General features: G+C 42.9%; 1 protein-coding gene across 1 annotated transcript; it reads right to left on the minus strand.

Moving 5' to 3' along the window:
- Positions 1-203: 203 nt before the first annotated feature.
- Positions 204-21,987, minus strand: LOC140201747 (transmembrane emp24 domain-containing protein 4). Its single transcript, XM_072266362.1, has 5 exons — positions 21,805-21,987; positions 14,555-14,655; positions 11,274-11,399; positions 7,019-7,165; positions 204-2,257 (listed from the first exon to the last, which is right to left on the minus strand). The coding sequence occupies exons 1-5, from the start codon at positions 21,938-21,940 to the stop codon at positions 2,108-2,110; spliced, it is 660 nt and encodes a 219-aa protein (XP_072122463.1). The 5' UTR covers positions 21,941-21,987; the 3' UTR covers positions 204-2,107.
- Positions 21,988-24,258: the final 2,271 nt, after the last annotated feature.

Here is a 24,258-nt window from a genome sequence, read left to right on the forward strand (position 1 = left end):
CTGAAGTCTGAGTGAACCCAAGTCTAGAGGAAAATAATGAATCAACACCTTCCCACTGAACATCTCTTCAGACAACGTGCTATGCAATTGCTGTATTGAAAAGCTGTTGCGTTCTTGTGATGTACTGTGTGTGGAATCTGTCCTCTCCCATCTTCAGAATGATGCCAACCCTACCTCAACTTTACTTGGAAATAAATAAGCTGTTTGCTTTTTCTGTTTACTTTTATTAATTTGAACCTTTTGTTGATTGAACCAAACTTAGATAATCCAGTGTCTGCTATATTAACAAGGAATTTAGATACTAATAAAAAAGATTAGCCAGTTTGCCCCACCCCGCCCCAATAAAATAGTACTCCACTCCACTCAACAGTAATTATACACCTCAGCTCTGTTTGGATAATCACCACCAAGTCATAGCTCTTGGTTAAACAATGTCACACAGACATGTTTAAAACAACATTAAGAAATTTATTTAAAATCTTTATTTCTCACCAAGTCCAATAATATAGTATGTGCCAAAATGGGTAACAGAAAGATTGGAGAAATCAGGGCAATCACCAAGTTCTCAGGATGCAGATCGTCCAAAACATTTCCAGTGTAACAGCTTCCTCTGTCCATGCACAAACTGTTACGTCAACACCACAGATTCTTAACATCATGCTTCACACAACAGCAATGTCAAAGGGGTGAGTTAGAATGGCTGTAGGCCAACTGGAGAGCTTAGAAATACCCCTACTCATTGCTATTCATAGTGTGGATCTTGCTTGAAAATAAAGAGACTGCTGGGAACAATTGTAAATGTTATCCACTGGGCAGAAACCAAGCCATTGGCAGTTAAAATTAAGCCAGAGCCATAACCTGCAGTGTTTCTTCTGCCTTCACCACCAGCTCAGAGCCCAATTAGCATCTAACTACATCTGCACTGACAAAGGATTTCACACAGAACAACCTGCTAGAGAGAGCAGAGCCTGGGCCACAACAGGAGCAGACATGGCCATTTCCTATGAGGGGCACCTGCAGGTCCTGTAAGAAACCCAAGGTATTTGCCCTGCCCCTGCCCCCTCACCACAAGCCAGGTTACTAGGGCTACGAGGAGGGTTACCTGGTAGCATCGTCCTGATTGACCACAACTCCTGGGATTTGTGCAACTGAAGCATGGGTGTTAAACCACCCTGTTCACATTCTCCAGAGGGCAGAAGCTCAGCCATTTCCTTCAGCACCCATGTCTGTGTGCAGAGTTAAAGACAGGCCTTTTACAGTTTGCTTCCAAGGTACTGTTTTAGAAGAAAAACTAAACAGTTCACTTGGACAATACAAAAAGTCTCTGAGAGGTAGAACACCTGTTTCTCCCACTCTCATTACTCACTCGGTACGCAGAATTGAGTTCCAAAAATAACTGCGCTGGTCACTTATCCCAACCTGTCACAACGAGATGACCCTTAGGCCAGAAATAATCCAAGCATTACAACTGGGGTGCCTTATGCAGAGTAAAACAGTTTGGGGTACAAGGGATTCTGCTGAGAAGTGAATGTGAAAATTTTCTCCCTTCGAAACATTTCCAACTGTTTCTTTACCCCAGGTTTGCTTTTGCGACTTGTTTTGAGAACCCAGAATTACCCAAAGTTATAATTTATGAGAAGGAAATGTGTCTGGGTTCTCACAAGTGACAAGCAGCAGTTTGGCCTGATCTCTCAGCATGAACTGTGTTGTACCTGAAAAAAAATCACAAACTCTGCACTTTGTGGAAACCCAAGGTGGCATTCTATGAAAATTTTGGCAAAATGCGAAGAACTCTTTGGGATGGCTGAATTCCACAGAAGGCTTGCTATGATTTTTCACAGATCCAGAACACAATGAGGAAAGCAGTCTCTTTGGAAGGAACTCGTAATCTACAATTACAGTTAACTACAAACTAACATTTCTTCACACACTGGGGGACCCTTGCACCAATTGTTTTACAACCTGTAACCATTTTAAAAGTAACCAAACCTTTGCCTCCTAACCTTTCCAGAGGAGCTTTTAGTACCACATGTATAAAGTCACATTGTATAGACAGGGAATTGAGTTTTGCTGTCACGTTCTTGCAATGATGACAGCTGGCAATTGTCTACACCAGTTTCTTCGCCTCAAAGAAGCTCTTCAGGTGCTTCATCTGCCAGATTCCAGTTAGGATCAGAATAATTGTCTGCGCAATTGACCACCACAGAACACGCTGGTTCGTGCTTTCACTTGTCAGGCGGAATCGCTCTTCCCGATACTGTACACAAAAGGAAAACAAGATCAGACCTTCACTTGTAGGAACAGCACCTGAAGCAACAATGAGCTTGTTGTTTAGTTACCAAGGTCACCAAGTTAAAGTATGAAGTTCAGGTGCTGGTGTCAATGACCTCAGCTAGCACAACAGATAATGGAGAAATCTGAGTGGAGTGCGAGCTACAAAAATGGGTTCTGAAAGGTTTAAAGTAATGGACCATGAGGGACAATTCTCAAAAAGTCCAAAAGTAGGAAAGGATGAGAAAGTAGTTTTTTTTAAAAAAAGAAGCAACACACAGGATCCTGGGTTTAAAAACAGCAGCACAGAATGAAAGAACAAGGTATCCGTGACAAGCCTGTTTTTGTCACAATTGGAGAACAAGTACACAATTCTGGGCAGCAGACTGGAGGAAGACATTATAGTCTTGGAAAAGGGCAGAAGAGATTTACTAAAACAATTCCAGGTTGAAGGACAATAGTAATACAAGTAACATTGAGAAGTTTGGTTTATGCTCCTTGAAATGGAAAAGGTTGTGAACAGACCTACGAAGATGTATTTAAAATCACAAAGGCTTGTAAAAATGTTCCCATTGGAGGGTTTAAAATGATATAGTTTGCAAAAGAATGAAGATGAACATTTATGCTGTGATTGATTAAGGTCTGGTATCACCAAGGGTTGATTCAATTTTAACAATTATTAGGAAGCTGGATAAGTAGCTGGCAGGAAGGAAATTTGCAGGAGTTGTGGGAAGAGAGGGCAGGTCTCGCTGGAATACCCTCACATGGAGCTAATAGACGCAATGAGTCTCCTTCTATCCTGTCACTATTCTCTGAAGCTTTTAGCAGAACTAGTGATTCAAAATCAAAATTCAAGTCACACTAGAGTAGATGGAGAATTTTGTTATTAATTAAATAAATCCAGCACTAATTATGGTAACCATTGTAGAAATCCAACTGTTTCAATGCTTGCTCTCTTTCCTTATCTGGATTATATTGCTTCAGGTCTGGAGTCTATGACTGGCTCTTAGCCTCCAGGCAGCCATTTAATTCAATGAGGGACAATCCTTAAATCATGACCTTACATCAATCCCCACACCCTGATAAGGGATTGAAAAATGCCAAGAAATTCCCTCAGGCCAAATAATCTGCTGTGGTGACTCCAATGTTTGTATTATTAATCTCTAAAGGCATTCTGCAACCCAGAACAAGATAGTGGGGTTCTACAACCCTGCACATGGTAAAGGGGGTGGGGTTGGCAAGGGGTCATACATAATACTATTCAAAATGCAAGGAGTAAATTTAAAGATTCACTTTGATGACCTCTACGAATGGGCTGAATGAAGTCTGGTCATCAGGGGAGATGCCTGCAGAACCTTACACCAGTCAATGTCTTCAGGGCAGGATGGTAAACAAATAATGGAAATCAGGCTCATAACATTTGTTGCAACGTTTAAGGCCAATATATTCAGTATCATTCAAGCTAGGGTTACACACAGTAGTTGTGTAGAAGCTGCATGAAAAGAGGCATCAATCATTTACATTTGGTACAGCTGAAGTACTTGAACAGAATGAAAAGTGGACATCAGTAAACCACTGATTTAGGGCAGAACATTTAGTGAGCTACAACTGGTTGTTATCTAAAGACTCAGCCGCATACAGTATACACAAAAACAGAACTGTACACAGCGGTGATGCCTTTGTAGAAAAAGAGCCAACAATTTTTAAGTCTTTCAAGGCTCCTTGAACTGGTCAGAAACTCCAAGTACATGTACGTACGTCACAGTTAACTGCTTTGCAATGGACCTCACCACTTTTCTGACTGCAGTCAGCTTCTGAACAGCACTTACTCTTCTCTTCCCACAAGTGAAGGCCAAGAAAATTAGCTGTCTGGATATTACATCGCTTACATAGGACATAAGCCGGGAAGATGTGGAATCGCTATGGGTAGAGCTGCGTAACACTAAGGGGCAGAAGACGATGGTGGGAGTTGTGTACAGGCCACCTAACAGTAGTAGTGAGGTCGGAGATGGTACTAAACAGGAAATTAGAAACGTGTGCAATAAAGGAACAGCAGTTATAATGGGTGACTTCAATCTACATGTAGATTGGGTGAACCAAATTGGTAAAGATGCTGAGGAAGAGGATTCCTTGGAATGTATGCGGGATGGTTTTTTGAACCAACATGTCGAGGAACCAACTAGAGAGCAGGCTATTCTGGACTGGGTTTTGAGCAATGAGGAAGGGTTAATTAGCAATCTTGTCGTGAGAGGCCCCTTGGGTGACCATAATATGGTGGAATTCTTCATTAAGATGGAGAGTGACAGAGTTAATTCAGAAACAAAGGTTCTGAACTTAAAGAGGGGTAACTTTGAAGGTATGAGACATGAATTAGCTAAGATAGACTGGCAAATGACACTTAAAGGATTGACGGTGGATATGCAATGGCAAGCATTTAAAGGTTGCATGGATGAACTACAACAATTGTTCATCCCAGTTTGGCAAAAGAATAAATCAAGTAAGGTAGTGCACCCGTGGCTGACAAGAGAAATTAGGGATAGTATCAATTCCAAAGAAGAAGCATACAAATTAGCCAGAGAAAGTGGCTCACCTGAGGACTGGGAGAAATTCAGAGTTCAGCAGAGGAGGACAAAGGGCTTAATTAGGAAGGGGAAAAAAGATTATGAGAGAAAACTGGCAGGGAACATAAAAACGGACTGTAAAAGCTTTTATAGATATGTAAAAAGGAAAAGACTGGTAAAGACAAATGTAGGTCCCCTGCAGACAGAAACAGGTGAATTGATTATGGGGAGCAAGGACATGGCAGACCAATTGAATAATTACTTTGGTTCTGTCTTCACTAAGGAGGACATAAATAATCTTCCAGAAATAGTAGGGGACAGAGGGTCCAGTGAGATGGAGGAACTGAGCGAAATACATGTTAGTAGGGAAATGGTGTTAGGTAAATTGAAGGGATTGAAGGCAGATAAATCCCCAGGGCCAGATGGTCTGCATCCTAGAGTGCTTAAGGAAGTAGCCCAAGAAATAGTGGATGCATTAGTGATAATTTTTCAAAACTCGTCAGATTCTGGACTAGTTCCTGAGGATTGGAGGGTGGCTAATGTAACTCCACTTTTTTAAAAAAGGAGGGAGAGAGAAACCAGGGAATTATAGACCGGTTAGCCTAACGTCGGTGGTGGGGAAACTGCTGGAGTCAGTTATCAAGGATGTGATAACAGCACATTTGGAAAGCGGTGAAATGATCGGACAAAGTCAGCATGGATTTGTGAAAGGAAAATCATGTCTGACGAATCTCATAGAATTTTTTGAGGATGTAACTAGTAGAGTGGATAGGGGAGAACCAGTGGATGTGGTATATTTGGATTTTCAAAAGGCTTTTGACAAGGTCCCACACAGGAGATTAGTGTGCAAACTTAAAGCACACGGTATTGGGGGTAAGGTATTGGTGTGGCTGGAGAATTGGTTAGCAGACAGGAAGCAAAGAGTGGGAATAAACGGGACCTTTTCAGAATGGCAGGCGGTGACTAGTGGGGTACCGCAAGGCTCAGTACTGGGACCCCAGTTGTTTACAATATATATTAATGACTTGGATGAGGGAATTAAATGCAGCATCTCCAAGTTTGCGGATGACACGAAGCTGGGTGGCAGTGTTAGCTGTGAGGAGGATGCTAAGAGGATGCAGGGTGACTTGGATAGGTTGGGTGAGTGGGCAAATTCATGGCAGATACAATTTAATGTGGATAAATGTGAAGTTATCCACTTTGGTGGCAAAAATAGGAAAACAGATTATTATCTGAACGGTGGCCGATTAGGAAAAGGGGAGGTGCAATGAGACCTGGGTGTCATTATACACCAGTCATTGAAAGTGGGCATGCAGGTACAGCAGGCGGTGAAAAAGGCAAATGGTAAGCTGGCATTTATAGCAAGAGGATTCGAGTACAGGAGCAGGGAGGTACTACTGCAGTTGTACAAGGCCTTGGTGAGACCACACCTGGAGTATTGTGTGCAGTTTTGGTCCCCTAATCTGAGGAAAGACATCCTTGCCATAGAGGGAGTACAAAGAAGGTTCACCAGATTGATTCCTGGGATGGCAGGACTTTCATATGAAGAAAGACTGGATGAACTGGGCTTGTACTCGTTGGAATTTAGAAGATTGAGGGGGGATCTGATTGAAACGTATAAGATCCTAAAGGGATTGGACAGGCTAGATGCAGGAAGATTGTTCCCGATGTTGGGGAAGTCCAGAACAAGGGGCCACAGTTTGAGGATAGAGGGGAAGCCTTTTAGGACCGAGATTAGGAAAAACTTCTTCACACAGAGAGTGGTGAATCTGTGGAATTCTCTGCCACAGGAAACAGTTGAGGCCAGTTCATTGGCTATATTTAAGAGGGAGTTAGATATGGCCCTTGTGGCTACGGGGGTCAGGGGGTATGGAGGGAAGGCTGGGGCAGGGTTCTGAGTTGGATGATCAGCCATGATCATAATAAATGGCGGTGCAGGCTCGAAGGGCCGAATGGCCTACTCCTGCACCTATTTTCTATGTTTCTATGTTTTACTCTTGTCTCACACAGCACCGTGTGCAATCAGTTGATGATCATGCTGCTGGAGACAGAGGAGAGTGCAGGTGATGTGTTGTTGTCTAGTTTTCTAATTTCACACCAAATCAGTTCACAAAATACCTGTGTACTGTGAAGAGTAATAAGGCAGTGTTTTTTGATTCCCGATTCACTACTTGCTGTCTACTCACCCTTTGATAGTTCTGCTCTTTCTGAATCTGCTCAACCTGGTCCAGCAACTGTCGCACTCGTAGCTGCAGTTCTGTCAACTTATCCTTTGCAGCTATTTCTGGATAATTATTGGCATGCTCCCCCACTTGGATATCAAGGTGCACTCGCTAAAATAGAAAAGGATGCAGGAATTCACTAGAGGTGTGCATTTCTGGCCTACGTCACACAATAACTCCACCCAATTAACAGTCCCTGAAACAACGAGGTATGGACACGTGCTGCTAATATCATCCAACCCCACACTAGCATCAATCATAAAATACAAAGCCAAACAATGAGTACCAGCCAAGTATTTAACTGTGCAGGCAATCCCATCTTCAAAACTCAAGCTAATTGCACAGGTGTATAATAAGTTTCTAATTTAGAAACACGTAAATAAGTTTGAGCAGAAACATCCGGAGAAAGTGGAAACGTGCACTGAAATTAGCAACAGTGAAAACTGACGTGCTCTGAAAATTGCAGGGAAAAAAATCACAGAGGACTGAAGATCTTTAATCTATTCAAGGAGTTGTATACATTTAACATAGAACACACATTTTATTCCCTCAAATAACCTGTTCTGAGTTTCACTTTGTAACAATAATGTAACAGTGTAGGGGAACACCTTAGATCTAATGATTATAATTCCATTAGTGTCAAGATAATTATGGAGAAGGATATGACTGGTTCTTAGGTTGAGATTCTCAATTGGAATTACACCAATTTTGATGGCATCACAAAGGATCTGGCAAGTGTGGATTGGAATAGGTTGTTTTCTGGCAAAGTGTGGTAAGTGGAAGGCCTTCAAAATGAAATCTGAGTAGAGTTTGTATGTTCCTGTTAGAATAAAAGGCAAGGCTAACAGGTTTAGCGAACCTTGGTTTTAAGAGGTATTGAAGCCCTGGTTCAGAAGCAGCATCACGGAACAAATGAGGTACTTGAGTGTAAGAAATGAAAGAGAACACTTAAGAGGGAAACCAGGAGAGGTAAAAGAAGATATGAGGTTTCTCTAGCAGACGAGATGAAGGAGAATCCCAGATATATTAAAAGCAAAAGGATAGCAAGGGACAAAACTGGTCCTCTTAAAAATAAGCTATACATTGAGCCAAAAGAGAAGGGGAAGGTCTTAAATGGATTTTTTGCATCTGTATTTACTCGAGAGGTGGACATAGAGTAAGAGGTGCTTGCTGTCTTGAAGCAAATTAAGGTGAATGAATCCCCAAGACCTGTCAAAGTGTCCCTTTGAACTTTGAAGGCTGGTGCAGAAAGTATTTAATATGTCCTTAGCCACAGAGGCCATTGTTCCGATGTTCAGGAAAGGCCCCAACAGTTTCCTGGGATAATTTAGGCTAATGAGCCTGTAGTCAGTAGAGGGTAAATTACACTGGACAACAAAGATTTTGCTTCCTGAATACTTTTGGATGTATTTTATGGATCTTGGGCTGCTGATCAAGAAAATCGCCATGAAATTTCCCTATCATACTCCATTAAAAAAAATCACCTATATTTTTAAATTCATAATTCAAGTCAATTAAAATGTTGCCCACAATGTAATCTGAAAAGTTTTCTACTGTGTCCAGGAATGCCTGGGCATGCTTAGTCAGAGAGGATGTTGCATAGCAGGACATGATTTAAAAAGGCTATAAATTTCTGTCAGGGATTTCAATTTTGAGACAGATGTATCCCAGAATAACTGATGCCAAGACTAAGTAAGGCATTTTTGTTGGTCCACAAATCAAACAGATCATCAATGACAAGCAATTTGAAGAACTTCTAGTGGGACCAGAGAAAATTGCATGGAAGTCATTCAAGTATGTTGTAGAAAATTTTATTGGCAATTACAGAGCACAAAATTACGTGCAGCTGGTTGACAACAAGCTTCAAGCATACAAAACCCATGAAGTGCAACATGTCACTAAAGATTCATCTTCTGCATTCTCTTGCAAATATTGGCGCTGTCAGTGACAAGCATGGTGAAAGGTTTCACCAGGACATTGCAGTCATGGAGAAACAGTATCAAGCTAACTGGAATCCATCAATGCTGGCTGATTATTGTTGGATACTTAAGCAAGAAGTCTCAAACACTGAGTACAAATGATCATTTTTAGTTTAGTTGAACTACTGCAAAGTGTCAGCACCATTATGAATTAAATGCATTATATTCAATAAAATTTGTTTCTCCAAATTCCTATGTGATACAAGTAGTCTGAAATTATATTTGTGTTCAGCTTCAAGCAATCTATCATAAATAAAAAATTGTGAGGAAGCAACACTTAAAAAAAATTGTAGTCCAGTGTTATTGGAAGGTATTCTAAGGGACTGGATATATAAGTATTTGGATAGACAGGGCATGATTCAGGATAGTCTACACGGTTTTGTGCATGGTAGATTGTGTCTAACCAATCTCTTAGAGTTTATTGAGGAGGGTACCATGAAAGTTGATGAAGGCAAGGCAGTGGATGTTGTCTACATGGATTTAGCAAGTCCTCTGACAAGGTTCTGCATGGGAGGCTGGTGAAGGAGGGTCAGTCATTTGGCATTCAGGATGAGGTCGTAAGTTGAACTTGACATGGCCTCATGGGAGAAGCCAATGATCTGGATGATGATGTGGTAAATTGGATCATAAAAAATTTGTGGGTGAGCATGACAGTGGCATCACAGGCAGATAGGGATGCAAGGAATGTTTTTGGCACACTTGTGTTCAAAAATCAAAGTACTGAATACAGGAGTACTGAATAACACCATTGACGATGCAGTCACGCATATCTTCTCCATTTCCTGGACATCAATACTCACCCCACCTCCTTTCCTCAACTACCACCCCATGAGTCTCTGCATCCAACAAATTATCTCTGCAACTTCAGCGGGATACTACCAACAAACAAATCTTTACTCCCCCTCCCCCATCCACTCTCCACAGGGATCCTTCCCTCCATGATTCCCTTATCCATTTGTCCCACCCCACTAATCTCCCTTCTGGCACGTATCCCTGCAAGCAACAGAAATGCTAAACCTGTCCATTCACCTTCTCCCTCACTTCCACTCAGGGCCCAAAGCAGTCCTTCCAGGTGAGACAACACTACACCTGCAAATCTGTTGGGATTGTTTATTGTATTTAGTGCTCCCAATGCAGCCTCCTCTACATTGGTGAGACTGATGTAAATTGGAGTCTGCTTTGTTGGGCATCTCTGCTCCATTATCAAAAGTGGAACATTCCTGGTGGCCAACCATTTTAGTTCCTATCCCCAATCCTCTTCTAGCATGTCGGTCCATGGCCTCCTCTACCATGATGAGGCCACTCTCAGTGTGAAGGAGCAACAAGTCAGAATCTGCATAGGTGGTCTTCAACCTGATGGCATAAACATAGATTTCTCCTTTCTTTCTTTTCCCATCCCCCTTCCCTTCTCCACTCCCTACTCTTACCTCTTCTCATCACCTGCCTATCAGCTCCCCCAGTTCCCCTCCTCCTTCCCTTTCTCCCATGGTCCATTCTCCTCTCCTACCAGATTACTTGTTCTTCAGTCTTTTACCTTTCCCACCCACCTGGCTTCACCAATCTCATTCTAGCTTGATGTTCCTCTCCTCCCCTCCCCACACCTTTTAACTCTCACATCTTCTACCTTCCTTACCAGTCCTGATGAAAGGTCTTGGCCAGAATTGTTGACTGTTGGTTTATTTCCATTGATGCTGCCTGACCTGCTGAGTTCCTCCAGCATTTTGTGTGTGTTGCATTGAATACAGAATTTTTGATGAAAAAGCATCAAGTGCTTTCCTGGCGTATACGACGCATAAATACTTCACTGGTTTCCAGCTGGATACAGGTGTCAATTTTAACTGACCTTTCAACGACAAACTCCAACATATTCATCAGGGAAAATGAATACTTCTTTCAGGAAAAGGAACCATTTTCAGTTCAGGAACAGTGATTACCCCTCAAACATCCAGCTCTTGAACCAAAGGGGATAACTTCACTTGCCCCATCACTGAAGTGTTCCCATAACCAATGGACTCACTTTCAATGATTCTTCATCTCGTGTTCTTGATACTTATTGCTTATTTATTATTATTTTTGTATTTACGGTTTATTGTCTCTTGCACACTGGTTGAATGCACAAATTGGTGTGGTCTTTCCTTGACTCTATTATGGTTTATTGAGTATGCCTGCAAGAAAATGAATCTCAAGGTTGCAAATGGAGACATACATGTACTTTGATAATAAATTTACTTTGAACTTACCAGCTTGCCACCTGCAAATAATGACATCTTCGTTGAGTTGGAGTGGAGGCAGATCTGATGCTCACCTGGAGTGTGTGAGGTGAAGGTGAATCGTCCTTCAGAGCCATACTGTCGGGACAGGATCACCTAGAAATGGAAGAAACAGTCAGTCTGCAGGAGCCAGAGTGTATGCTGGAACTCATCATTCAGTGATGTAAATCATGACCATAAGACAAAGGAGCAGAATTGGGCCATTCGGCCCATTTGATCAAGGCTGATTTATTTTCCCTCTCAACCCCAGTCTCCTGCCTTCTCCCTGCAACCTTTGAAGCTCTTACTAATAAAGAACCTGTCAACCTCTGCTTTAAATATACACAGCCTGGCCGCCAGTCAACATTGGCAATGAATTCCACTGACATCAGAGATGCTGGAAATCCACAGCAACACACACAAAATGGTAGTGTAGTTGTTAGCACAATGCTTTACAAAACCAGCGACAAAGACAGGTAGGTGTGTGGGGGGAGGGGGAGGGGGAGGGGGAGAGGGAGGGGGAGAGGGAGGGGGAGAGGGAGGGGGAGAGGGAGGGGGAGAGGGAGGGGGAGAGGGAGGGGGAGAGGGAGGGGGAGAGGGAGGGGGAGAGGGAGATCGATCACCTTCCAGCACTGGAGCCTCTTGATGCTCCTCGTTTGGTCAATTTACACACCAGCCCAGATAGGCTGAAAAGACAGGATGTCAGGATCTGAGGTGACAGCTGATTTCACTTACTCTCTGCAATTGTCACTCTTCTCTCCATGGCACTGAGGCTATGAAGGCGGCCGCGGCTGCTGTTGCCTGTGCCCACTAATATCATAATCGAGGCTTTGGGCTTACTCCAGGGTTCTAAGGATTCAATTTTAGCTCGGAATGTCGTTCTCTTCAAATGTTTGCATGATTTGTTTTTTTTATTTCTCTTGCACAAGGGTCTTTTTTTCCCCTCTTTAATTGGGTTTCTTGTTTTGTGGCTATCTGTGAGCAAACAAATCTCAAGGTTGTATAATTTATACATTCTTTGAATATAAAGGTACTTTGAATCTTTGAATGTATGCTGGAGGGACTCAGCAGGTTAGGCAGCATCTATGGAAATGAATAAACAGTCATTACTTTGGGCTGAGAACAAGGGTTGATTGTTTATACATTTCCATAGACGCTGCCGGACCTGCTAAGTTCCTCCAGCATTCTGTGTGTGTCTATTTAGTGAGTCATGTGCTCGGGCTGCCAAGTCCCTTTGTAGCTTCTATTTCTCAATTTACTCCCTGTTAAGTAGATAGTGATCGACTCTCTGCATTTTATACCTTCACAGATAAAGGGTGTTCCACAGGTCAGGCAGCTTCTGTGGAATTAATAAACTGTTGACAATTCGGGCTGAGACCCTTCATCAGTCCTGAAACGTCGACTGCTTATTAATTTGCCTGGCCTGCTGAATTCTTAAGTGTTTTCTATCTTACTCTGGATTTCCAGCACCTGCAGAATCTCGTGTTTATAAAGGGCACTCTAACAGTATTCTGCATGCTTAAGTGCAGTTTCACAGGTCATCTGATTAAAAGTTTAAGGTTAATTTTATTGTCAAAGTATGCAGGTACATTACAACTCTGATTATTTATCTTCTCCAGATAGCTATTAAATACAGAAGAACCATGGGCGTTGTTAAAAGAAAAGACATCAACTCCCTCCCCCGCACAAAAAAGAAACAAAATTGGCAAGCTCCAAACCTCTTCCCTCACACAGAAAACAGATTGCTCATACTGAAAACGGCAGCTTGAACATCAAATCCCAAACCCCAATCTCTCCCTCGCACAACAACTAACAGAGTGCCCATTTGGAAAACGGCAGCTAGAAAATCAAAAACCCCCAACTCTGCATAAAAAACATCAACAATAGCATCAAACCCCAACCATTCTCTCTCTCACACAAAAAAAAACCAACAAGAACATCAGACCCCAAATCCCCAAAGCTCCCTCGCACAAAAAGGTATCGCCCACCCATTAAATGCAACAAGAAAGAAAACACAGAAAACCAAAGGAAACCAATATAAACTACCGTCCAAGAATCACACAAATCTCAGAATTTAGAAAACATCCTCCTCCCAGCATCGGGGGTGGCAACACGAACTCGATCCTTCCATGAAGAGCAAAGGGCACCACCAAACAGTCTGAACTCAGTTGCACAGATTACTGTACAGAAGACATATTTGCAAGTACAGGGAGGCCATTTCCAATCTCTTTCCACTTTTTTAATCCAAGTGGTTCAATTTACCTCTAATTACATCCTGTGGGTATCTACTTCATTTGCTTTGGATTAACCCAATACATTGCACTAAAGATTACTGTATGTGTCATTTCTCCAGCAATGCTTCAATCCAGCTGCAAACTGAAAGGTGCTTACCGAATTAAGGAATAATACACGAGATGCAAGGCATACATTTCTATTAAACTTGGCAATTACAAACATTAACTTCAATTTCCCATTCTTTGGCTTAGAACTGGAAACTTCTTACTCTGTCACAATGTGTAAAGGTGAGATCTGTGGGTCATTTGAAATGTTTTGGGAAGAGATGGCTGACCAACTCTGCTAAGGCCACTGAAAACTGAATTATACTAATTTTGGGACCAACCTTTCAACTTGAGGCCCAGTGATCTCATAATGGAACCAGTCAGAGTAGGGGAAGATGACTTCTCGTTACACTGCTATAGCACCACTGGTTCAAAGTTCAGACATTCCTTGCCATATGACATTTGTGGTGGCACAGTGATGCAGCCATTAGAGCCACTGCCTCACAGCCAGGTTCCGATAGCACCAAAGGTTATGACAATGGGGAGTCTGACGTTCTCCCAGTGACTGTGCATTTCCTCCAGCTATTCCAGTTCCTCCTCACATCTCCAAAAGGTGCAGGCCAGTAGTTTATTGGCCAATATAAATTACACAAGAGTGTGCTCATGAATGGTAAAGCCTGGCAGGAATTGATCAAAATGTTTGAAGGGGAGGAAAAAAAAAAAAGGATTAGTGTGGTATTATTATAAAACTGGATGGTTGATGGCTGGCACAGACTTGATGGGCCGAAGGACCGTTTCCAAACTGTATCCTCTATGAACTCTTAACACACAGTTTATATCAGAAGTAGCCGTACATAGCCCAAGTAAACATTGTATAACTTAGGAACAATTCTGCACATCAAACACTTTGTTCCAATAAGTATGGTTCTGGTGGTCCTTCTCCATTATTTTCCAAACTGCCATGCATCACCTCAACTCTACGCTGCACCCTACCTTCATATCAGGATCACGCACTTCAACGTGCATTCCCAGTCCTGGAGTTGAGGGCAGAAAGGCTTCCAACTGCTTATCCCATAGCTGAGTCCGGTAATTACCTGCATTAACATTTCAAAAAAAAAAAGGAGCTGGATAGAATCTCACAAAATGGATGACACAGGTCTTTCAGTTTAGCAAGTCCAAGGCTAAGTTATGCAAAGCACCAGCCTTCCAAACCTCTATCAACAGCCTTCTGTTCTCCTAAATGTGCTCTCTATAACAGCTACTTAATTGCACATGAGTGAATGACTCTCAACAGTTTAGTGAAATGGTTTCTCTGAAGCAACCAATTTATTAGTAACAATTTTATATTTATGATCACTGGTTCAAATCTAGCTTGAAAAAAAATCACTTTCACCGGCTGTCCATGACTTTGAAAGAAAAATGGCCCAGGACGGGTGACGTGACTGGCAGAGCCGTTGCCTCTCGGCTCCAGTGACACAGATTCAATCCTGACCCTAGTTGCTCTCTGTATGCAGTCTGGATATTTCCATGACCACATGCGTTTCCTTTAGGTGCTCCAGTTTCCTTCCACATCCCAAAGGAGATTGACTGTCCATTGTAGACTGTCCCTAGTGTCCAGATGAGTAGTGCTATGGCAGAGGCGTAATGGGTTAGGATAAGATTAACGAAAGAATAGATAGTGGATAGCTGGCATGGATTTGATGGGCTGAGTGGCCTGTTTCTGGGTTGCATCACTCTATGAAGACTCAGTATAATGATCACATCCAATAAGCAGAAGGGGCTTCTAGCTGAGTTTTATTCTTATTCGGCAGCAATGATCATTAACATTAGCACAACCTTCAGAGATATTTATTTGCCAGAGGATGATTCACCTCATGCAGTAAAAATGGACTTTATTAATAGCACCTTAGTCAAAATTAGGCTTTTGTTACATGTGAACTGCTAATGCGGTAACATGAAGAATATTACGCTGTGGCAGAAAGAGGATTTGAATAGATGTTTCCTTTGGTGGGGGAGTCCAGGACCAGAGTGCACAGCCTCAAAATAGAGGGATGTCCATTTGTAACAGAGATGAGGAAGGATTTCTTCAACCAGAGGGTGGTGAATCTGTGGAGTTTGTTGCCACAGGTGGCTGTGGAGGCCAGGTCATTGGGTGCATTTAAGGCATATGTTCATAGGTTCTTGATGGGTCAGGACATGAAAGGATATGGGGAGAAGGCAGGAAAATGGGGTTGAGAGGGAAACGGATCAGCCATGATGAAATGGCAGAGCAGACTCGATGGACTGAATGGCCTAATTCTGCTCCTATGTCTTGTGGTCTTAATTAGTTGGTATTCATATCTGACTGAAATTAATGTAGATTACAGACTTCCTATAATGACACTGATCATGGCTGACACTCCAGTACAACAGTAAAACAATCTAGCTATTTATTAAGTTCTTGCTATAGGCACCTGAAGTTACAGGCCCAAAAGATACATAGCACCTATCCGGCATAAATACATTTTGCTCTGATAGGTGAACCATGCCATCTGCATATCTGACACTGGATCCCCCAAGCATATGCTGCAATTCCATCAGAACAATGGAGAAAATATGGTTCAAGGATGTTCTCAAAACCTCATTGTAAAGGTGTTATCAATGGGCCATTCAAAAATGGACCAAGAACCCCGAGTCTCATCATTAGGTGCACAGGGAAGCTCAATGTGATTAGTACAAGGACCACCTCCCAAACTATCAACGGCCAACTCTGTCAAGCACCCCCACTGACATTTGAGGCAGGGTCTTCATCAGCCACCTCAGAATGCAATGAACAGAAAATGTGGGAAAAGCTCAGCAAGCAAGCACACATGGAAACAGAAATGGTTAACCTTTCAGGTCAGAGACCTTCATCAAAACTGAGAAAGAAAACCAGTTAGGCTAGATAGCAGGAATGAGGAAGAGCAATGGGCAGAAAAAACAGAATTTCTCTGATAGGGCAAAATAATATGGCAGTCAAGCCCCATGGTCTTGTGATCAACTTCTGATGTACAGTCTGCAAAATGCTGTTTAGTCTGGCCTATTAGGATATGGCCAACGGCTAGACTAAACAAATGAAGGAAAATGGAAGCAAAGGGCAGGCAAATATGCTCAGTATTGTACGAAGGAACTCTCCTCTATCAGATTCCTTCTTCCTCCACTCTTTACCTTACCCACCCACCAGGCTTCATCTTTCACTTTCTAGATAGTCCTTCTTCCCCTCTCCCCACCTTGTATTCTGGCATCTTCCCCCTTTGTTTCCAGTCCTAAGGAAGGGTCTCGGCTCGAAACACCGACTGTTTATTCATTTCCATAGATGCTGCCTGACCTGTTGAGTTGCTCCAGATTTCCAGCATCTGAAGAATCTCGTTTTTATTGTATGAAGGCAGCCCATTATCTGCACTAATTTTGTTCATTTTAGTCAATCAAAAGAACATGGCAGCATAGAATTTCTCCACTGGTAACTAGTAGGAACTAATACACAGTTTTATAGTACTACATTAGTATTGGTAGCGTTCTAACTTGTTCTGCCTTTTATTTAAACACATAATTTGTTACTCAGTTAAATGGTAGTTTTGTCCTTTTTATAGGTTATTAACTAGTTCCATGAAACCTCAGCTAATTGGGCCAGCTGTTTAAATGGGTCAAAATGTAATGGCCCCGATGTGTCCCAATTAATCAGAATCCACTGTAGACAGTGGGATGAAAGGATGGAGCAGGGATTTGCAAAGGAAGCAGTTTCACTGAATGCTAAAAGGTGAAGGAAGGGAAATCAGTGTCTGGTGGTAGAAAGTAATCCAAAGACGGGAGCCAGCCTAATTTAAGCACTGTTACATAAAAAGTTTAGCAGAAATTTACAATTCTCTTACACAATAACTAGCAGACCATTATTTAAAATGAGATTAATATTTTTGATAACTAAACATATTAAACAGTCAAGAAGGTGAAAGGTGTTAAACAACGAGTGTTAAGTACTTCTGTGGCCATCCTCCTTAAAAAAAGGTATACCACTTTGGATCCTGTTTTTTTTGGGGGAGGGGGCAAAGAAAGAGGAAAGTCACAGGGATCATGTTTCTGGAACTGAGTCTGGCTCATGGCTCAAAAGGGAAGAGGAGAGAAGAGGCAAGCTGTGGTGATATGGGATTTGTTAGTTAGGGGAACAGAAAGGAGAACAAGATTTCTGGATGGTCAGTTGCCTCCCAGGTGCCAGGGTCTGGAACATCTTGGATCAAGTCCTCAACATTCTTAAGTGGGAGGGTGAGCACCTGAGGTTGTGGTCCATGCAGGTACCAGTGACATAGGTGGGAAGAGGGGCAATGTTCTGCAAAGTGAATTTAGGGAGTTAGGTGCCAAGTTAAAGCAAGATGGGACCTGCACAGAAGAGGGGGTTTGCACATGAACTGGAGGGGAATTATTGCTACTACTGCATGGGGGGGGGGGCGGGTGATTGGCTTAAATTAGAGTTGCCAGTGGGAGGGGGGGAGAGAGATGTGGGAACCAGTGTGCACAAATAGTAGAGAGGTTGTGGAGACAGATGTTGTTAAGACTTCATACAAAGTCAGGAAGCAAAAGGTTGAGCATGGTGTGACTAATTTTCTGAGCTGCACTTATTTCAATGCAGGAAGTACTGTAGGGAAGGCAGATGAGCACAGGACATGGATCAACACATGGAATTATGATTTTGTAGCCATTAGTGAGAGATGGTTGCAGGAGGGACAGGATGGAAACTCAGTACTCCGGGGTTCTGTTGGTTTAGGTGTGACAGAGCATGAGGGATTAAAGGGGAGGGGGTGGTGGTATTAGTTAGGGAAAGTGTCACGCCAGTGCTCAGTCAGGACAGTCTGAAGAACTCATTAAGTGAGGCTTTATGGGTAGAACTGACGAGTAAGAAAGGTGTGACCACATTAATGGGGCTATATTATAGACCACCCAATGGTCCATGGGATTTAGAGGAATAAATTTGTAGCGAGATCGCAGACTTTTGGAAGAAACATAACGTTGTGATAGTAGGTGATTTTAACCTTTTACATATTGACTGGGACACCCATACTGTAAAAAGACTAGATGGGATAGAGTTTATCATGTGTGTTCAGGAAAGGATGTGCGAAACTTGATCTGCTATGAGGGAATGAAACAGGACAGGTAACAGAAGTTTGTGTAGGGAAACACTTTGCATCTAGTAATCATTAGTTTCAAGGTAATTATGGAACAAGATAGGTCTGGTCTGTGGGTTGAGATTCTAAATTGGAGAAAGGCCAATTTTGATGGTATCTGAAATGATCTGGCAAGTGTGGATTGGGACAGGCTGTTTCTGGCAAAAGTGTACTTGGTAAATGGCAGGCCTTCAAAAGTGAAATTTTGAGTGTACAAAGTTTTATGTGCCTGTCAGAATAAAATGCAAGAATAACATGTTTAAGGAACCTTGGTTTTTGAGAAATATTGAGGCCCTGGTTAAGAAAAAAAAAGGCGAATTGCAAGTATAGGCAAGTAGGAATAAATGAGGTACTTGAGTACAAGAAATGCAAGAGAACATTTAAGAAAGTCAGGAGGATTAAAAGAAGGCATGAGGTTGCTCTCACAGACAAGGTGAAGGAGAATTCTAAGGGCTTCCACAGATACATTAAAAGCAAAAGGATTGTAAGGAATAAATTGGTCCTCTGGAAGATCAAAATGGATCTCTATGCATGGAGCCAAAAGAGATGGGGGAAGATCTTAAATAGATGGACACAGTGTATAGAAGTGAGGCAAAGCAGCAGGAGGTCATGGACCCTATACAGATTACAGAGGAGGTGGTGTTTACTATCTTGAGCACACCTGGGTGGACACATCCCCAGGGCCTGACAAGGGGTGTTCTGGGCCCTGTGGGAGGCAAGTGCAGAAATTGCAGGGGCCCTAGCAGAGATATTTATATCACCCTCAGCAACAGGTGAGGGATTGAAGATAGCTAATGTTGTTCTGCTATTTAAGAAATGCCCTAAAAATAAACCAGGAAATTATAGGCTAGTGAGCCCGACATCAGTAGTGGGAAAATTATTGGAAGGTATTCTAGGAGACCTGATATATGAGTATTTGGACTGACAGGGATTGATTAGGGATAGTCAGCACTGCTTTGTGCTTGGGATGTAGTGTCTAACCAATCTTAAGAGTTTTTCAAGGACATTACGAGGAAAGTTGATGAAGACAGTGGATGCTGTCTATTTGACAAGGTCCCACGTAGGAGGTTGTTCAAGATTCAGTTGCTTGGCATACAAGATGAGGTATTAAATTGAGTTAGACTTTGCGGGAGAAGCCAGAGAGTGGTTGTAGATGGTTGGTTCTCTGACTGGAGGCCTGTGACTAATGGAATGGGTCCCTTCTGCCAGATGATAATCTGGTTAATTGGATCAGCAAATTTGTGGATGACACCAAGATTGGGGGTGTAGTGGACAATGAGGAGAGCATCAAAGCTTCTTGGATCTGGACAAGCTGGAAAAGTGCAGACAATGCAGTGTGAGGTGTTGTACTTTGGGAGACCAATCCGAGTAGGTCTTAAACAGTGAGCAGTTAGGAACTGAGTGCAGGAGAACAAAGGAATCTGGAAATACAGGCCCATAATTCACTGAAAGTGGCGTCACTGGTAGATAGGGTCGTAAAGAAAGCTTTTGGCACATTGGCCTTCATAGATCGAAGTATTGAGCACAGAAGTTGGGAAGTTATGTTGAAGTTGTACAAGACATTGGTGAGGCCTAATCTAGAGTATTATGTGCAGTTTTGGTCACCTACCTACAGGAAAGACAAATAAGATTGAAAGAGTGCACAGAAAATTTACAAGGATATTGCTGGGTCTGGAGGACCTCAGTTGTTTGTAAAGGTTGACTAGGTTAGAACTTTATTCTTGATAACATAGAAGACTGAGGGGAGATCTGATAGCAGTGTACAAAATTATGAGGGGTACAGATAGGGCAAATGCAAGCAAGCTTTTTCCACTGAGGTTGGGTGGGACTACAACCAGAAGTCATGGGTCCAGGGCGAAAGGTGAAAAGTTTAAGGGAAATATGAGGAGAAACCTATTCACTCAGAGGGTGGTGAGAGTGGGGAACGAGATGCCAGCGCAAGTGGTGGATGCAATTTTGATTTCAATGTTTCAGAGAAGTTTGGATAGGTACATGAATGGGAGAAGTATGGAGGGCTATGGTTTAGGGGCAGTCGATGGGAGTAAGCAATTTAAATGGTTTCGCATGGACTAGATAGGCTGAAAGGCTTGTTTTTATGTAGTTTTTTATGACTCGATAAAGGCAAAAAGAAACTTTCAGCAGATGGAGTGAGATCACTTTGGGGCAGAGCACGAGCGTGACTCAATGAGCTCCTCCTATTCCTACATTCCAAGATACAAAATCACTGTGAGATATTAACTGTGAGAAGGTGTACAAACTGAGATTTAGGGCACTCCCCTACTGCATGGCTAACCATTCTTAGCCTGGCGAGCTGCACCATACATTGTACTGGCTAGAACTAATGACATTGATTGTGCCATCCAATACCAGTCATGTGGAAGTTCACCTTCCAATGGCAGGTGGTTGAGAAAAAAGTGCCCAGTGCCAACCTGAGGTACAATGCCCTGAAACATGAAGTACAATGGCAGTTCAGAACAAACTGCTAAAACCAATGAAAGAGATATGATGTCTAATGATACCCAAGCAGTACAAAGTATAAACATCCAGAACACTACCCAATGCACAGTACCTCAGAGAACCATCCTATAAGTAGCAAGATGCCAGCTCCCCAGCAGCTATTTGGGAGCATGGAGCTCAGAGGCAGTTCTGAGAACACAGACGACACAGCGGTCAGCCGGGGGGGGGGGGGGCATGGTTTAGCAGTGGATTGGGGAAGGTGCATAGTGCACTATGGAAGCCTGTGGAGGGGGCAGGGGTTGGGGAGAACTGTGTCATCCAGTGAAGAGAACACACTCGGCAGGGAGTGCTGGTGCTCGGTGAGATCCTGTACCGCGAGTGGGGCTCCTGGAGTCCACTACCAAGCAGAGGAAGGGCGGTGCGGGGGCAGGGGCAGTGAATCGGGGTGCCGGTGAGTCCGTGTCAGTGGGAGGTGTCGCCCGGTGCCGGTCAGGGGAGGTGCGGGGCTGGGGGTGTCCACTGGTGAGTCTGTGTACCCGCAACTCCCGTTCGCGCCTCCGCCAGATGCTGACGTTGCGCCACCTGATGCGTTCGGCCTCGGGCCGCCACACTCACCGATCACCATGGTCTCGTCGGGAATCTCCTCTATGAAACATTTTTTCTCGGTCTCGCCGATGTGGAAATAGATCCCCTGCGACAGGCCGAGCTGTAAGCCCAGCCAAGCCGAGAAAAGCGCGCTGCTCACCCGCATCCCGACGGCCCACCCGACCCCTCACTGCGCCTGCGCCCCGGAGCCTGCGTCGTGACAGGGGCAACGCGCATGCGCTCTTCAGTCCCTTCCCTCGAAAACGTCGCCCTGTTGCGATGACACGCATGCGCAGCCCTGCAAACTGTTGGTCAGGTTGTCACTTGGTATGCCAACAGTTTAATCGACCAAAGATGAACATTCTGTACTGTTATGTACATACCAACCGGGGAAGAGGGTGTTATGGTCGGGACATTAAATTGTATTTTCTTTGATAACATTATTTCCCAAGTTTAAAAGCAATGCAGAGTGAACTAACCGAATGTTATGACTTTCAGGTTGATTAAGATGTCAAAATGGTGGCTGAGGCAGCCTGTTGAAGATAGCCTTTGCTTTTATACTTAATCATGCACCTGTCTATGGACTTTGCTTTAAAAAAATGCCATGGCCCTTACTGAGTAGTTGCCCAACTGACCTTGATCTTCGGGCTATTCCCAGGGACAGATGCTGAGGCAAACATCATTCTACTGAGAAGTTACCATCTCAGCAGAAGATGCACTTTGCTGTGCCCAAATTCAGTCTTCCATCACAACAAAGGTGTCCATGTCAAATGCTGCCACCTGCCACATTCCAGCTTCGTGTAGCCACCTCAAAGTCTCATATGACTGACTGCCACCTCAGGCCTTGCTACCACTGGACACTAAGGGAGAGGGCCTTCAATAGTAGCCACTCAAACGTTTCATGGGGGCATTGTTTAAAAGAAAAAAAAAACAAGCGTCATTGATGGATTGTACTACAATGTATTGATTTGATGGTACTATGAATATAAAACTTTTATTTGTAGAGCATCTTTCATACAGATAATGCAGTTCAAACCACTTTACAATGGGATAAGAGTACAAATATGAAAATAAAGTTAAAAATAAAAATAAACATGAAAATAAATGACAAAAAGATTTACGAGCAAGGTTAAAAACATATGTTTTGAGCTGGTGTTTGAAAGTGTCAGCTGAGTCCACATCCCTTGTAGCTTTAGGTATTGAATTCCACAGTTTAGGAGCATAGTTCTGAAAAATCTGACCTGCCAGTTATCTTTTGAGGGAGATTGTCTAAATTTAAGAACCTGGCGGAAGAAGACTTGAGAGCTCAAGCAGGATTATAAAACAAAAACAATTCGCTGATGTACTCTGGTCCCAGACCAGAAGCATACGGTCATGCACTTTGGTAGAAGAAATAAAAGTGTAGACAATTTTCTAACTAGAGAGAAAACTTTAAAAAATTTGAGGTGCAAAGGTGCTTGGTGTTCTCATGCAGGATTCCCTAAAGGTTAATTTGCAGGTTGAGTCATTGGTGAGGAAGGCAAATGCAAGGATAGCATTCATTTCAAGAGGACTAGAATATAAAAGCAAGGATGTAATGTTGAGGCTTTACAAAGCACTGGTGAGGCCTCACTTGGAGTATTGTGGGCAGTTCTGGGCCGCTTATCTAACAAAGGATGTGCTGACATTGGAGAGAGTTCAAAGGAGGTTCCAGGATCAAAACTGATTCCAGGATTGAAAGGCTTGTCATATGAAGAACATTTGACAGCTCTGGGCCTGTATTTGCTGGAATTCAGAAGAACAAGCATGACCTCATTGAAAGTTATCGAATGTTGAAAGGCCTCAATAGAGTGGATGTGGAGAGGATGTTTCCCATGGTGAGAGAGTCTAAGAGCAGAGGACACAGACTCAGAATACAGGGATGTCCTTTTAGAATGCAGATGAAGAGGAATTTCTTTAGCCAGAGAGTGGTGAATCTGTGGAATTCATTGCCACAGATGGCTGTGGAGGAAAAGTCATTGGGTGTATTTAAGGCAGAGGTAATAGTCAGGGCATTGATTAGTCAGGGCATGAAGGGATACAGGGAGAAGGTGGGAGATTGGGACTGAGGGGGAAATGGATGAGCCACGATGAAATGGTGGAGCAGACTTGATGGGCCAAATGGCCTAATTCTGCTCCACGTTTATGGTGTAACAATTAGAACTGTGACTGTATTGGCATCAATGTTGAGCCGAAGGTCACTGACAATTTTGGTAAGGGGCGTCTCCATGCTGTGGTTTTTCCAAAACCTGACTGAAAATTTTCAAGAATATGATTATCATTCAGAAAGTCACTGAGGTGGTTGAAAATGATTTTCACAAGAACCTTGCCCAGGAAGGGAAGATTTGATATAGGCCTGTAGCTAGCTACTATGTATTTCCTGGATTTTTTAAATCAGTAAGTATGTTTTTGAAGTAAAAAAGTAACGTTAAAAGCACTCAATTGGCAGTGAAATGCTTTGAGCTG

The sequence above is a fragment of the Mobula birostris genome, chromosome 8 (genome assembly GCF_030028105.1).
Source record: "Mobula birostris isolate sMobBir1 chromosome 8, sMobBir1.hap1, whole genome shotgun sequence".
Lineage (NCBI taxonomy): Eukaryota > Metazoa > Chordata > Chondrichthyes > Myliobatiformes > Myliobatidae > Mobula > Mobula birostris.

What these genes read in the sequence shown, in the direction of transcription:
- LOC140201747 (XM_072266362.1), bottom strand. Translation starts at nt 21,940, where the DNA reads ATGCGGGTGAGCAGCGCGCTTTTCTCGGCTTGGCTGGGCTTACAGCTC. An exon ending in TATTTGCAGGTGGCAAGCTG is followed by an intron (nt 7,166 to 11,273) that starts GTAAGTTCAAAG and finishes TTTCTATTTTAG; the next exon opens with CGAGTGCACCTTGATATCCA. An exon ending in AAGAGCAGAACTATCAAAGG is followed by an intron (nt 2,258 to 7,018) that starts GTGAGTAGACAG and finishes TTTTGTGTACAG; the next exon opens with TATCGGGAAGAGCGATTCCG.